We start from the raw sequence: 13,164 nt of genomic DNA on the forward strand, positions 1-13,164 counted from the left end.
TATGTTTCCTAAGATACTAAAGGAGCTCAGAGAGGGACTGTCAATGCTGAAGGACTTGTTCAATAGATGTTTGGAGATGGGGGTGATTCTCTGTGACTAGAAAATGGTGATAATGGTTCCTTTTGATAAAGGTAGTAGCAGAGAGGAGGTTGGAAATTACAAGTTGGATTGCCTTTTCAGCTGTAAGAAAGAAAAGTTAGCGTAGACTCTACCGAAGGAAAGTGAACAATCTGTCCAGTGGGTTGCAGGACCTGAGGCATCACAACTTCATCAGAGGCAGATTTTGTCAAATGAATCTAATTGATTTTTTCAGTTGGGTGACCATGGATTTTGATTGGAAGTGGTATCTAACTAGATTTAAGCAAAGCTATATAAATGCTGTTCTATATAGGAAGTTCATTAATAAGCTGAGTAGCCTAGGAGTGGGCGCTAATGTAATGAATGATAATGTGAAAGGGTTAGCAGGAAAATTTTGCTTTTCTGTGGATAATGACCCAAGAGATAAACCAGTTCCTCAGGTTCTTCTTGTGGCTTTTACTTGGAATTCTTACATCCCACCTCATGGTCCTTTGCAATCCCTTTCTTTAAAAATCAGGAATTCGAGATCCGTTACTCCAGAATCCTTTATGTCTTATTGTAAGCCATGTCCAAATGACTTTGACTCTCTTCTTCTTTCTACTCAAATACATTTATAGTTCATTCTGTTTAGATGATGCAGCTCCTTTCCACATGCATAATAACTCCTTTAACCACAAATTTTCTCATCTATGCTATCATTCTGGACTGCATTTACTTAAAAAAACAATTTCTGCCCTGGGCCCCAGTATGTCTAACACCAGTCCTGCAGACGAGCCTCAGATCAAGTACATAACTGGGAAGTTGAAACACCCATGTGATAATCATCTTGAAAGACAGGGAAACTACAAGCCCTCTCCACAATTGATTCAAGAGCCTCAGTGTGTTTTATGGATCTCATGTTTGTTCAGCAACGCAAGGTTTCACTACAAGAAAAGGGGATGAGTATAGCATAGAGACTATCAGTGGCTCCCCATATCCTCAGTCTGATGATTTAAGAAACTGCACAATACTACTACTACTACTTAACATTTCTAGAGCGCTACTAGGGTTACGCAGTGCTGTACAAATTAATAGTTAAGGACGGTCCCTGCTCTAAAGAGCTTACAATCTAAAGGACGAAATGTCAAGTTGGGGTAGTCTATATTTCCTGAGTAGAGGTGTTGTGATTAGGTGCCGAAAGCGACATTGAAGAGGTGGGCTTTGAGCAATGATTTGAAGATGGATAGGGAGGGGGCCTGGCGTATGGGCTCAGGGAGTTTGTTCCAAGCATGGGGTGAGGCGAGGCAGAAAGGGCGGAGCCTAGAGTTGGCAGTGGTGGAGAAAGGTACCAAAAGGAGGGATTTGTCTTGAGAGCAGAGGTTACGGGTAGGGACGTAAGGGGAGATGAGGGTAGAGAGGTAAGGAGGGGCTGCAGATCGAGTGCATTTGTAGGTTAGTAGGAGAAGCTTGAACTGTATGCGGTATCTGATTGGAAGCCAGTGAAGTGACTTGAGGAGAGGGGTGACATGAGTATATCGGTCAAGGTGGAAGATAAGACGTGCGGCAGAGTTCTGGATGAACTGAAGGGGGGATAGGTGGCTAAGTGGGAGGCCGGTGAGGAGTAGGTTGCAGTAGTCAAGGCGAGAGGTAATGAGAGAGTGGATGAGAGTTCGGGTGGTGTGCTCAGAGAGGAAGGGGCGAATTTTGCTAATGTTGTAGAGGAAGAAGCGACAGGTCTTGGCTATCTGCTGGATATGCGCAGAGAAGGAGAGGGAGGAGTCGAAGATGACACCGAGGTTGCGGGCGGATGAGACAGGGATGATGAGGGTGTTATCAACTGAGATAGAGAGTGAAGGGAGAGGAGAAGTGGGTTTGGGTGGGAAAACAATGAGCTCGGTTTTGGCCATGTTCAGTTTCAGGTGGCGGTTGGACATCCAGGCAACAATGTCAGATAAGCAGGCTGATACTTTGGCCTGGGTTTCCGCAGTGATTTCTGGTGTGGAGAGGTAAAGCTGGGTGTGGTCAGCATAAAGATGATAGTGGAAACCATGAGATGAGATCAGGGAGCCTAAGGAAGAGGTGTAGATTGAAAAAAGGAGGGGCCCAAGGACATATCCCTGAGGAACTCCAACAGAGAGCGGGATAGGGGAGGAGGACGAACCATGAGAGTGTACTCTATTGGTGTACTCTATTATCAATAATATTGATAATAGTAACAATTTGTTATCACCAGAAAGTAATGCACTTTGACCTTATCCAGGCTTCTTTCTTTGTAGCCATTCTAAGGTTTCCATGGTTGAAGTTTCACGATCCACACATTCAGTGGAAGCTGCACCAGATGATTTTCACTTCAGTAGTCAATAAAGACATTTTTAGTACTTAGTCATCCTGTTTGGACTAAGAATTGTACTAGCTAAATTACAGAACCTGGTAATTGAACTGTTTTTATATATGTTTGACCAACATGCCTATTTTCTCTGGTATGTTCAGAAACTCTGTCTGGCATGATCAATAGGTATGTTAAATTCTAGCTTACCTAAGAAGATAAAAGTTATTCACAAAGCTATAGAAATGCAGGTTTGACCAGTCCATAGTATTTCTGCATTACTTAATCCTGCTACAAGTCCTAGATACAGACCCACACAAGATCCCAGAAGTGACTGAATGGTTGATCCCATAAGGACCTGAAGAGGGTGCAAGACTTTTGTGGGGTTTGCAATTTTTTATTGGTGACTCATTCAAGGATTCTTTAAGCTGGCATTCCCAGGGGCAGGGAAAATTGTATTTTCGAAAAAAGATTGAAGTCCATCTTTCGTTTCGAAAATACCAATGACATCCTTGGATTTGGACGTCCTTAGACATGGACGTCTTTGACTTTCGGCGATTTTCGAAACCAAAGACATCCATGTCTAAAGCGTCCAAATGCAAGCCATTTGGACATGGGAGGAGCCAACATTTGTAGTGCACTGATCCCCCTGACATGCCAGGACACCAACCAGGCACCCTAGGGGGCACTGCAGTGGACTTCATAAATTGCTTCCAGGTACATAGCTCCCTTACCCTATGTGCTGAGCCCTCCAACCCCCCCCCCAAAACCCACTACCCCCAACTGTACACCACTACCATAGCCCTTATGGGTGAAGGGGGGCACCTAGATGTGGGTACAGTGGGTTTGAAGTGGGTTTTGAAGGGCTCGCTGTTTCCTCCACAAACATAACAGGTAGGGGGGGTATGGGCCTGGGTCTGCCTGTCTGAAGTGTACTGCACCCACTAAAACTGCTCCAGGGACCTTCATGCGCTGTCATGGACCTGAGTATGACATCTGAGGCTGGCATAGAGGCTAGCATGAAATATTTTTAAAGATGTTTTTTGAGGGTGGGAGGGGGTTAGTGACCACTGGGGGAATAACGGGAGGTCATCCCCGATTCCCTTCGGTGGTCATCTGGTCATTTCAGGCACCTTTTTTTGCCTTGTTCGTAAAAAACCCACGTCCGGGTGAAAACGTCCAAGTTTTACTTTAGGACGTCCCTGCTTTTTTCAGTTATGGCTCAAAGACGTCCAAGTGTTAGGCAAGCCCAAGTCCCACCTTCACCATGCCTCCGACATGCCCCCTTGAACTTTGGACATCCTTGCAACGGACTTCAGTTAGAGACCTCCAAAATCAGGTTTCGATTATACTGATTTGGATGTCTCTGGGAGATGGACGTCCATGTTCCGATTTATATTGGAAGATGGATGTCCATCTCTTTCGAAAATAAGCCTGAGAGACACTCAAGAAGGGAACTCCATTCAGCTGGATCTCTGACCAGCAACAGACCTTCAGACATCTGAGGGTAGTATTCACATTCATCCCAATATATTCCCAGCTGCATCAAGATTGGCTGCGGGGGGCTATTTTGTCCCACAGAAAGGCACCAGGGGACACACTATATCAATATGCCTTTTTCAGGATGCACATTTTCAAATCCAAGTATTCACAGATCATGAGAACTTATATATTTTTTAATGTATGCAAAATCTGAATTCCAGACAGGTATGCTGATTGATAGTTTTCTCCCAGTTCAATTCATTTTGACCTCTTGGCCAGGGTTTCAGAACAACAAGATAGATGCATTTTCCTGGATAGAAGAAGAGATATCTGATCAAGAGACACCAAGGACTGTACTTCAGGCTGAGAACCTTACCATAGATTAGAACACAGGGTATTCTGGAACAAATTAGTGGACACATTTTCAATGTTGACTCACATAATTGCAGCAACAGGTCTTTGCTCAGCATGGGAAACTGCAGAGAGGTGGTCCGACTTGGTTTACCAAAACACAGGTTCACAGTTTATATCACAATTTTGGTCCGAGATAGGCTACTGAATATCCAGGCCCATCAGTTTTTAGCATATCACCCACAGTCCAATGGATAGACAGAATGAAGAAATCATGAAACCTTGAAGCAATACCTCTGTTGCTTTTGTAACTGTCACCAGAAAGATTGGTGATGCAGAACATTCCTCAATGAATGTTTCATCCTTCCTTCATACACGGTTTTATTCAGGAGAAGTGTGACAGGAATCTGAAAGAGGTACATATGCCCAAGAGTAACAAGCCCTGGAAAAGGCCAAAGAATGTCAGAAGAGGCATGAAGGTGACGAGAAACCCCTAAATTTGCAATAGATATGATGGATATAGATGAGAAGACCTACAACTGAAATGAGATTCACGGGGCCTTTTGTCATCCAAAAGTAGAAAAATCCATGTAGGCCTGCTAAATTTAAAACCTTACAAATAGAAGCCATTTCAGGGTTAGAAGACACCTGTTCCATAGTCAGCAATGATGAAAAGGCAACAGGAATTCATTGCCACACAAATTCTCTATTCATGACTCATCAAAGGGCAATTAAACTACTCTTCATTACCCCAACAACAACAACAACAACAACAACAAAAGCTTAGAGAGAAATTACCCATATAGAATATGTAACCACTTACTAAAGAAAGGTAGTATATCAAATACATGCCCCTTACCCCAACAAGCTCCACATCCCAAGATATAACTCTCAGGACATCCACAGGTTTGTTGAACAGCTACTCTTAGCCAAAGTGGAACTAGAACTCCATAGATACCACAGAACTAGCTCAACCTGAACCTGGAATTGCAGCAGCACTTAAATATCCCTCTCCCTCCCTTCCAGACATGGTCCAAGGGACATCACCCTCAGATCTTGGCATTGAAGACAATCCCTGGCAAACCATGGGGCTAGCCCATTTTTTTCAATGAAGTTACTTTTAAAATAAATGGTAAGGAAATATTTTTTCACTAAACAAATAGTTAAGCTCTGGAACTTATTGCTGGATGATGTGGTTATAGTGGTTAGCATATCTGGTTAGCATATCTAGGTTTAAAAAAAAGGTTTGGACAAGTTCCTGGAGGAAATGTTCATAGTCTGCTATTGAAATAGACATGGGGGAAGTCTCTGCTTGCCCTGGGATTGGTAGCATGGAATGTTGCTACTATTTGGGATTCCGTCAGGTACTTGTAACCTGGATTGGCCACTGTTGGAAGCAGGATACTGGGCTAGAGGGACCATTGGTCTGACCCAGTGTGGCTATTCTTATGTTTCCCATTTGTACTTGATACTGGAAAGTTTATGAAAGTTATGAAACCTGAATGAAAAATTACTCTTAGAACAGGGGTTTTCAACCCAGTCCTCGGGACACACCCAAACAGTCAGGTTCTTAGAATTTTCACAATGAATGTGCATGAGATACGTTTTCATGCAGTGCATCCATCATATGCAGATCTACCTCATGCATATTCATTGTGGTTATCTTGAAAACCAGACTGGCTGGGTGTGTCCTGAGGACTGGGTTGAGAACCCTGGCCTTAGAAGGAAGTTTTTATGCTTCTCATGGACATGGGCAAGTTTTTGCTGGCAGACTTTATATCAGTTTCAAAGTGAAACTATGTGCTAGGGAAGTGCATTCATTAGTGAGCATTTGGTTAAGTAATATGCTTTAAAAATCGTGAGAACATTGGAGGGATAGGCATATAGGACTAGATTCTATATATGGCACCTGAAAAATCGGCCCTGAAAATATTTCCACCTAGGCATATTCTATAAACTGTGCCTAGATTGCAAGCAAATTTATCTCATTTATTTTCATTGTGGATAGCCTGAAAACCCAATGGGACTAGGTGTGCCCCGAAGGCTGGGTTGGGAATGGCTGGTATTATTATTATTATTGTTAGCTACATTTGTATCCCACATTTTCCCACCTTTTTGTAGGCTCAATGTGGCTTACAATAGGCCGTAATGGTGATCACCATTTCTGGACTGAGAATTACAGAATGTTGTAAAATTTCAGGAACACAAAATATAATACCACTAAGAAGAAAATAGATATACAATTCATTTCAATTATTTAAGAACGAGGGCAGTATATAACGTCCCATAATGACAGTATGATAAAGAAACCAATATTTAAAAAAAGAGTTCAGTATTAACTTGTTCTAGTAAAGGTTTAGATGTAAGTTCGTTTGAGAAGGGTCCTTATGATAGGTATCCTTAAACAAATTAGTCTTTAGTACTTTCCGGAAGGCTGCCAAGTCATGCGTTGTTTTTATGGCTCTTGGTAATGTATTCCATAGTTGTGTGCAGATGTAGGAGAAGCTTGATGCGTATATAGATTTATGTTTAAGTCCTTTGCAGCTGGGATAGTGGAGATTCAAGAATGTGCGCAATGCTCTTTTAGTGTTTCTTGCTGGAAGGTCATTAAGGTCTGACATATATATCGGGGCCTCACCATAAATAATTTTATGAACCAGGGTACAGGTCTTGAATGTAGTTCGATCTTTTAGTGGGAGCCAATGCAGTTTTTCTCTGAGGGTTTTGGCACTTTCGTATTTCGTTTTTCCAAATATAAGTCTGGCTGCAGTATTTTGGGTTGTTTGGAGTTTCCTAATAATTTGTGCTTTGCATCCAACATAGATGGAATTGCAGTAGTCCAAATGACTTAACACCATAGTTTGCACCAGATTACAGAAAACCTCCCTAGGGAAGAAAGGTTTCACTCTTTTGAGTTTCCAAATTGTATGGAACATTTTCTTTGTTACTTTCTTCGAGTGAGTTTCTAATGTGAGATTTCGATCAAGTGTAACTCCCAGAAGTTTCAAGGTGTCTGAGACAGGAAGAGTATAGTTCGATGGTATAATGGAATTAGGTATGTTTATTCATAGTTTGGTATTGCAGGGGTTTATTGTTACTATGATTGTGGCTTCCTGGACGCACAGAAAGCAGGAGTTTATTACTGTTGGTCTATTGTTTAAGGTCAATAAAAATATCTTGAAACAAAAAAGAAATGAGGTGCATGCCAAATCGATTTAACACGTCAACCTACAAATCAACATGCTTTAAGATGATTAGTGCACTTTAAAAAATGTTCTGTTGACAATCTATGAAACCAAAATTTGTTTGAAAAAACTCTACCTGAACCAGAAACAAACTGTAAATTTTGCCATGTGCACATTCCCAAGGAAAATCCTTGCAGCAGGACTAAAACTAAACATTTCCCTTATCTGTGTTGCAACTGAATATTGTCACTAAACCTAGAAGTACTGGTTTACCTTGCTTCTCCCCTGTGCTGGCCCCTTATTATAGAGCAAATGTTGACCATTGTAAAGTTCAATGGCTAGATTTTCTCCAGCCAATATTCAGCAAGTGGGATGCAGGTCGGCCAAGTCCCGTGATCAGCTCTGAGCCCAGATAGTCAATGCCAGGCTGATTCCGGTGACCAACACTGAATATCCGTGTTTTTTTGGCCAGTTTAAACTTAACCTGTCAAGCTAATACTCAGAGATGGCCAATTAAGTTTATAGCGGCCAAAGATAGGACTGCAATTTAGGTGGTCTGCTTTGGCTGTTAAACTTAATTGTCTTATCACGTGATATAGCTGGTTAGCCGCTATGCGATAATATTCAACGAATATAACTGACTATTTCACACTGAATATTAGCGCTAACTGAATAATAGCACTTAGCCAGCTATTAGCATTTAGCTGGCTAAGTGCTATTTAACGGGCCACGAGCAATTCCTGGCTGGTTAAATAGCGCTGAATATTGGCCACTCTCTGTATAAGGGCTGAAAGCACACAGATAAGTGAGTTATATATTTGCTACATGCTGGACCTATAGTTTTACCCATACTACTGGAGTTATTTGCTTCTTTGGACCAGATTATTGGAATAATTTTTAAATACACAATTGAGGTAAGGAGTCATAAGTATGGCCATACTGGGACAGACTGAAGCTCCATCAAGCCCAGCATCCTGTTTCCAACAGTGGCCAATCCAGGTCACAAGTAGCTGACAAGATCCCTAAAAAGTACATTTTATGCTGCTTATCCTAGAAATAAGCAGTGGATTTTCCCCCAAGTCCGTTTTAATAATTGTCTATGGACTTTTCCTTTAGGAAGTCATCCAAACCTTTTTTAAATCCCGCTAAGCTAACTGCTTTTACTACATCCTCTGGCAACAAATTCCAGAGCTTAATTACACATTGAGTGAAGAAAACTTTTCTCTGATTTGTTTTAAATGTACTACTTTGTAGCTTCATTGCGTGCACCCTAGTCTGCAGCTGTAAAAGCAACCATCTGTCTGGGGACCTGCTACACACACATTTAATAGAATTGCATTCCACTTCCATCTTACCATTTCCTGTCCTTGTCCTTCTCTTGCTTTTCGCACTCTTGTGGGAATGGCTTTTACTGACAAATCACTTCTTGGCTCTGCTTTTAGGGGCCGTTTTACTAAACACCATGGTTAATGCATGAGAAAAGGTTTAGCACAAAATATGTTAAAACATTTTGAATTAAGGTGCGAGCACCTACTGCTTCCTAAATAGGAGGCAGTAAGCGCACCCGTACTATTTTTTTGCAGGTGCAATGCACTAATGGGAACATTAGCGCATGACCTACAAAAAAAGTCAAATTTTAATGTTGAGGTAAATCTGGACCTAGTGCGCAGAAAAGTTCCACGTTAGAACTCGTGAAGCCAAGACTTCACTGCACTTGGAAAAGAGCCCCTTAAATGCTTTAGCAGACTGGTAGAAGTATGTCCTGAAACCCACAATTTGCACAAAGTGAGGTTGATTTTCTAACAGGGCCCCTAGTCTCTAAAAGCACACAGGTGCATATGTTGTGCCTGTTTTATTATGAAGGCCATGTTAAACAGCAAAAAACTCACAACAGGAGAATTAATCATTAGAAATTGAATAAACACTCCCACAAAAATATAAGAGCAAAGGAGATAATTGTGACCCACTGAGCAAAACGGTACCAAAAGTAGGTTACAAATAACAAAGATAAAGGTTATAAATGTTTGGAGGGGCAACTTTCAGGGTCAGTAAAATGGGACTATGCAATTTTATTTCACAACTTTGACTACAGCCTATAAACTGCAGGTACCTAAAGTGGGGTATGTGATTTCTGGGGTTAATTACTTTTTTATTCCTAACTTTTTCACATTTTTTTAAAGACATAATTAGTCCATATCTGAGGCTGAAATTTTGCAGGATTATGTAGTTGATATCCCTCTATCTTGTGGTATAAGTAAGTCATATACATCTTTTGGTACCTTTTCGCTCAGCAGGTCACAGTTGCCAAACATTATTGGCTAAAATCACTTTTGCTCCCCATCGTGGACCATCAGTTCCCTTTCACCAATGAATATTCTTGCCACACATGAAAAAAAATACAGAGTAATATGTGATTACCTCAAAAGAATTCACAACTCCAAGATACGTGCTGTAGTTGCGAGTCCCACTCTTTAAATGTAACATTCCATGCAAATGTTTCTATCGCTTATCTGAGATCCAAAAACTTTTCAATCCAATGCGGTACTGAGTTTCATAATCAGCTTCCTGACAGTGTTCATGTGCAGCTCTTCTTCTTCCAAAAACTTGAAGGTATTAACAAAAAAACTTTCCCTAAAGTTAGCAGTGTTTCTGTCAGGATGCAGAACATATGAGTCTATGCCCCGTACAAAATGACCTCACTGGAAAGCAGGTGCACATATTTACATTTGCTCTGAGGCAGGTGCAAATTTTAAGTGGATATGTGCATACTGTATAATATACACAATTGTCTTGCAATGCTGACACAGCTCTGCCCCAACCCTTCCTTGGGAATATCTACTCGCACGCCACCGGACAATTTTATAAGTACCTCCTTGAGCTTATGCAATGAGGTTCTACAGCTTATCCACTTGCTGTACACAAATTGTGAGGACACATAAAGATGATTGTACAGCTCTGAAAACAGCTCAAGTGTTCCAGTGTTAGAACAGATGGGCTGAAGCAGCTGTTTGAGAGGATATAAAATGGATCGGTGTGTGTCTGTGTGTGGTGTTACTTCCACACTGTAGCCATCAACAGACTATACTGTTATAAGTACAAGAAGAGAATCAGAGAACCCCCCTCCCCCTCCCCCAGTAACACACAACAAAAAGAAATCTTTATACTTACTGAGAAAATATTCGGCTGTATCCGCTTCATAATCTGCATCTTCGGGGAAGTGATCGATTTGTTTACAGATGCCTTTAAAACTTCCTAACCAGAAAACAATATACAAAGAAAACAGTCACTCGAAAGGAACAGAATCATCCACAATCCAAGTTATAATCTCACCTGCTAAATCTTTGGCCTTTCCTCCCAGTCCTCAAAGGCCATCAACAGGTCAGGTTCTCAGGATACCCCTAATGAGCATACATGAGATAGATTTGCACACATGGAGGTAGTAAGCCTGCAAATCTCTGTCATGCATATTTACTAGGGATATATCCCTTTTTAAAATTCACTCCATTTATTAAAGTTTCCAAATACTGTAGGTAATACAAAAGAATAAACAAAGTAACCAATACAACAAACTAGTAAGGTTTACAGACACTTAAAGTAGCATTCATAAAACATAAGGTCTGTCACTAGAGATATCCTGAAAACATGAATTATTGGCAGCCCTCAAGGACTGGGAGTGATAACCAAGGAGCTAAACCATTGCTGACACTTCTTTTTCTTTCAATATGTCTTTCATGAGTCCTCTCCAAATTCTCTCCTCTAGCCCCCTCCCTCCTCCCTCCCTACTGCTGGATGGATTTAGAACTTTAGTGCTCACTGGCACCCTTTGTGGGGAAGGGGGTACTTGGGGATTGGATAGCAGTGGAAGGGAAAGGACATTTCCTCAAGATGCCTCTACTCAGTCCCTCCCCCTCTGCACAGTCCCTTTACATGGCTATTATTGGGGGCCTCCCCTTCCCTCATCTAGATGGTGCTCTAGCCATCTTTAGCTGGTAGCAGAGACAAGAAATATCTCACCCCTCCCCGTGTATGAGCTTCCTGTTGCTAAGGGAACGTGTGTGAGTGGTGGGGCCACCATAAAGCATTAGAGCATGCATTGGCTCACAGGCTCTATGCTTTTCATGGGTTTGGAGGGCACATGACAGCCTAGATCCCTCTTGGTGTGCTTCTTAAAGCAATCAACCAACTGGATGGTCCTTCCAAATCTGGCACCATTGGCATTTACCTACAGAGACAGTCGAACACCTTTTGATTGAAGGGCTGAACAAACCAATCTCTGGCCCCACCTGCTGATGCTGTATTGGGGAAAACATTGGCTGGACTGCTTATGGTGGCCAGCACTGCCTATGCATATATCCAGGTCTATCTTCCCATCCCTTAATTTGACAAGCGTTGCTTGTCACTCAAAGATCTTGGACAGTCTTCTGATGCAGAGAAATGTTTGCCTGAAACACAGGACCTTACTAAAGCCACCTGAAATCAGAAACTGGAAAACTTTGTGCATGTGAGTCTTTGCAGTCATTAGCTTGGTGGGTTGAGATACAGTGAATGGTGGAACTGGATGACAGTAAACTAAAGAATAGTAAAACTAAACTTGTGAACACAAACACATGTCCTAATTGAAAACTTATTTAATAGACATGACAAAGAACCCACGCATCCTTAATCCAATACTCTATTCCAAATTTTAGGTGCCCTCAGATGCTGGATACTCAAACTAAGGTTGCCAACAATTCTGTGTCACAAGGGGCAGGCTATTCCGATCTAGATTTTAACCCATGACAAGTATGGCCAGTTAAATGGTTTTGAATATTTGCCAGGTTGTATTTTATACCTAAGTGTGGTTCTTGGTTATGCTTATATAGAGCCAATGAAGGCCCATGAAGCACCTGTCAAGAGATACTCAGGGCCCCTTTTACAAAGCGGTGGTAAGCCCAATGCGGGCTTACTGCTCGCTAAGCAGGAAGTACCACTGGGCTACCGCAGCAGCCCAATGGTACAGTACTTCCTACTCCCAGCACGCCGTCATATCCAGCGGTAATTGGGCAGTGGCGTGTGCTGCCTGGTTACCGCTGGGTTAGCATGGGAGCCTTTACCGTTACCTCAATGAATGGTGGTAAGGGGTCCTCCTCGAAATTGCCACGCGGCAAGTGCTTTACTTGCTGCATGGCCATTTCTTACAGAAAAGAAAAACTACCCTTTTACCCACTGAGATAAAAGGGGGTCTCAGCGTGCATCAAAAACACGCGCCGACACAGCTTGGTAAAAGGGGCCCTCAGTTCTTAGAGGTACCAGAGGTTCTTATTTTGCAAGCTTATTATTTTCTCTTAAAATACATTTCTTAAGGATATGAGACATATAAAAGACTAGGAACTTGGTCCTTTGGATTGTCAGACTATACTCTGTTTTGTTCTGCTCTAGCACATACACACAACCTTTCTTCAATAGTAGACCCACACTGGTTCACAACAGATGCAATATGCACCATTTCAATATGACAAAATCAGCAAAATACTAGAAGTAACAAAAAAAATATTATGCCATTATGGAACATAGTAAAAATACATCAAAGCATCAAAATGTAAACAGAACATCACCCTTTTCAAATATGATCTCAATGTGAGTGACAATCAGGTCCGCAAATTGTTTCCCTGCCCTACTGGGCTTGTAAGTTTTACCTGAAGTGACTTGCCTAAAGTCAGTAAGAGCATTAGTGGCTTCCCTGTTTCTCAGTCTAATTGAGCCTAGCCTGATCTAATCACTAGG

The 13,164-nt window shown here is 41.7% G+C and overlaps 1 protein-coding gene across 1 annotated transcript in view; it reads right to left on the reverse strand.

Annotated features, from left to right (window-relative positions):
• The window catches only part of CACNG2 (calcium voltage-gated channel auxiliary subunit gamma 2), a 468,811-nt gene that overhangs the window by 53,885 nt on the left and 401,762 nt on the right, over nt 1-13,164 (reverse strand). The window contains exon 2 of the mRNA XM_030220626.1: nt 10,570-10,653. Within this exon, the coding sequence (XP_030076486.1) occupies nt 10,570-10,653 (84 nt within the window). The remainder of the gene's footprint in view (nt 1-10,569; nt 10,654-13,164) is intronic.

The sequence above is a fragment of the Microcaecilia unicolor genome, chromosome 1 (genome assembly GCF_901765095.1).
Source record: "Microcaecilia unicolor chromosome 1, aMicUni1.1, whole genome shotgun sequence".
NCBI classification, from domain to species: domain Eukaryota; kingdom Metazoa; phylum Chordata; class Amphibia; order Gymnophiona; family Siphonopidae; genus Microcaecilia; species Microcaecilia unicolor.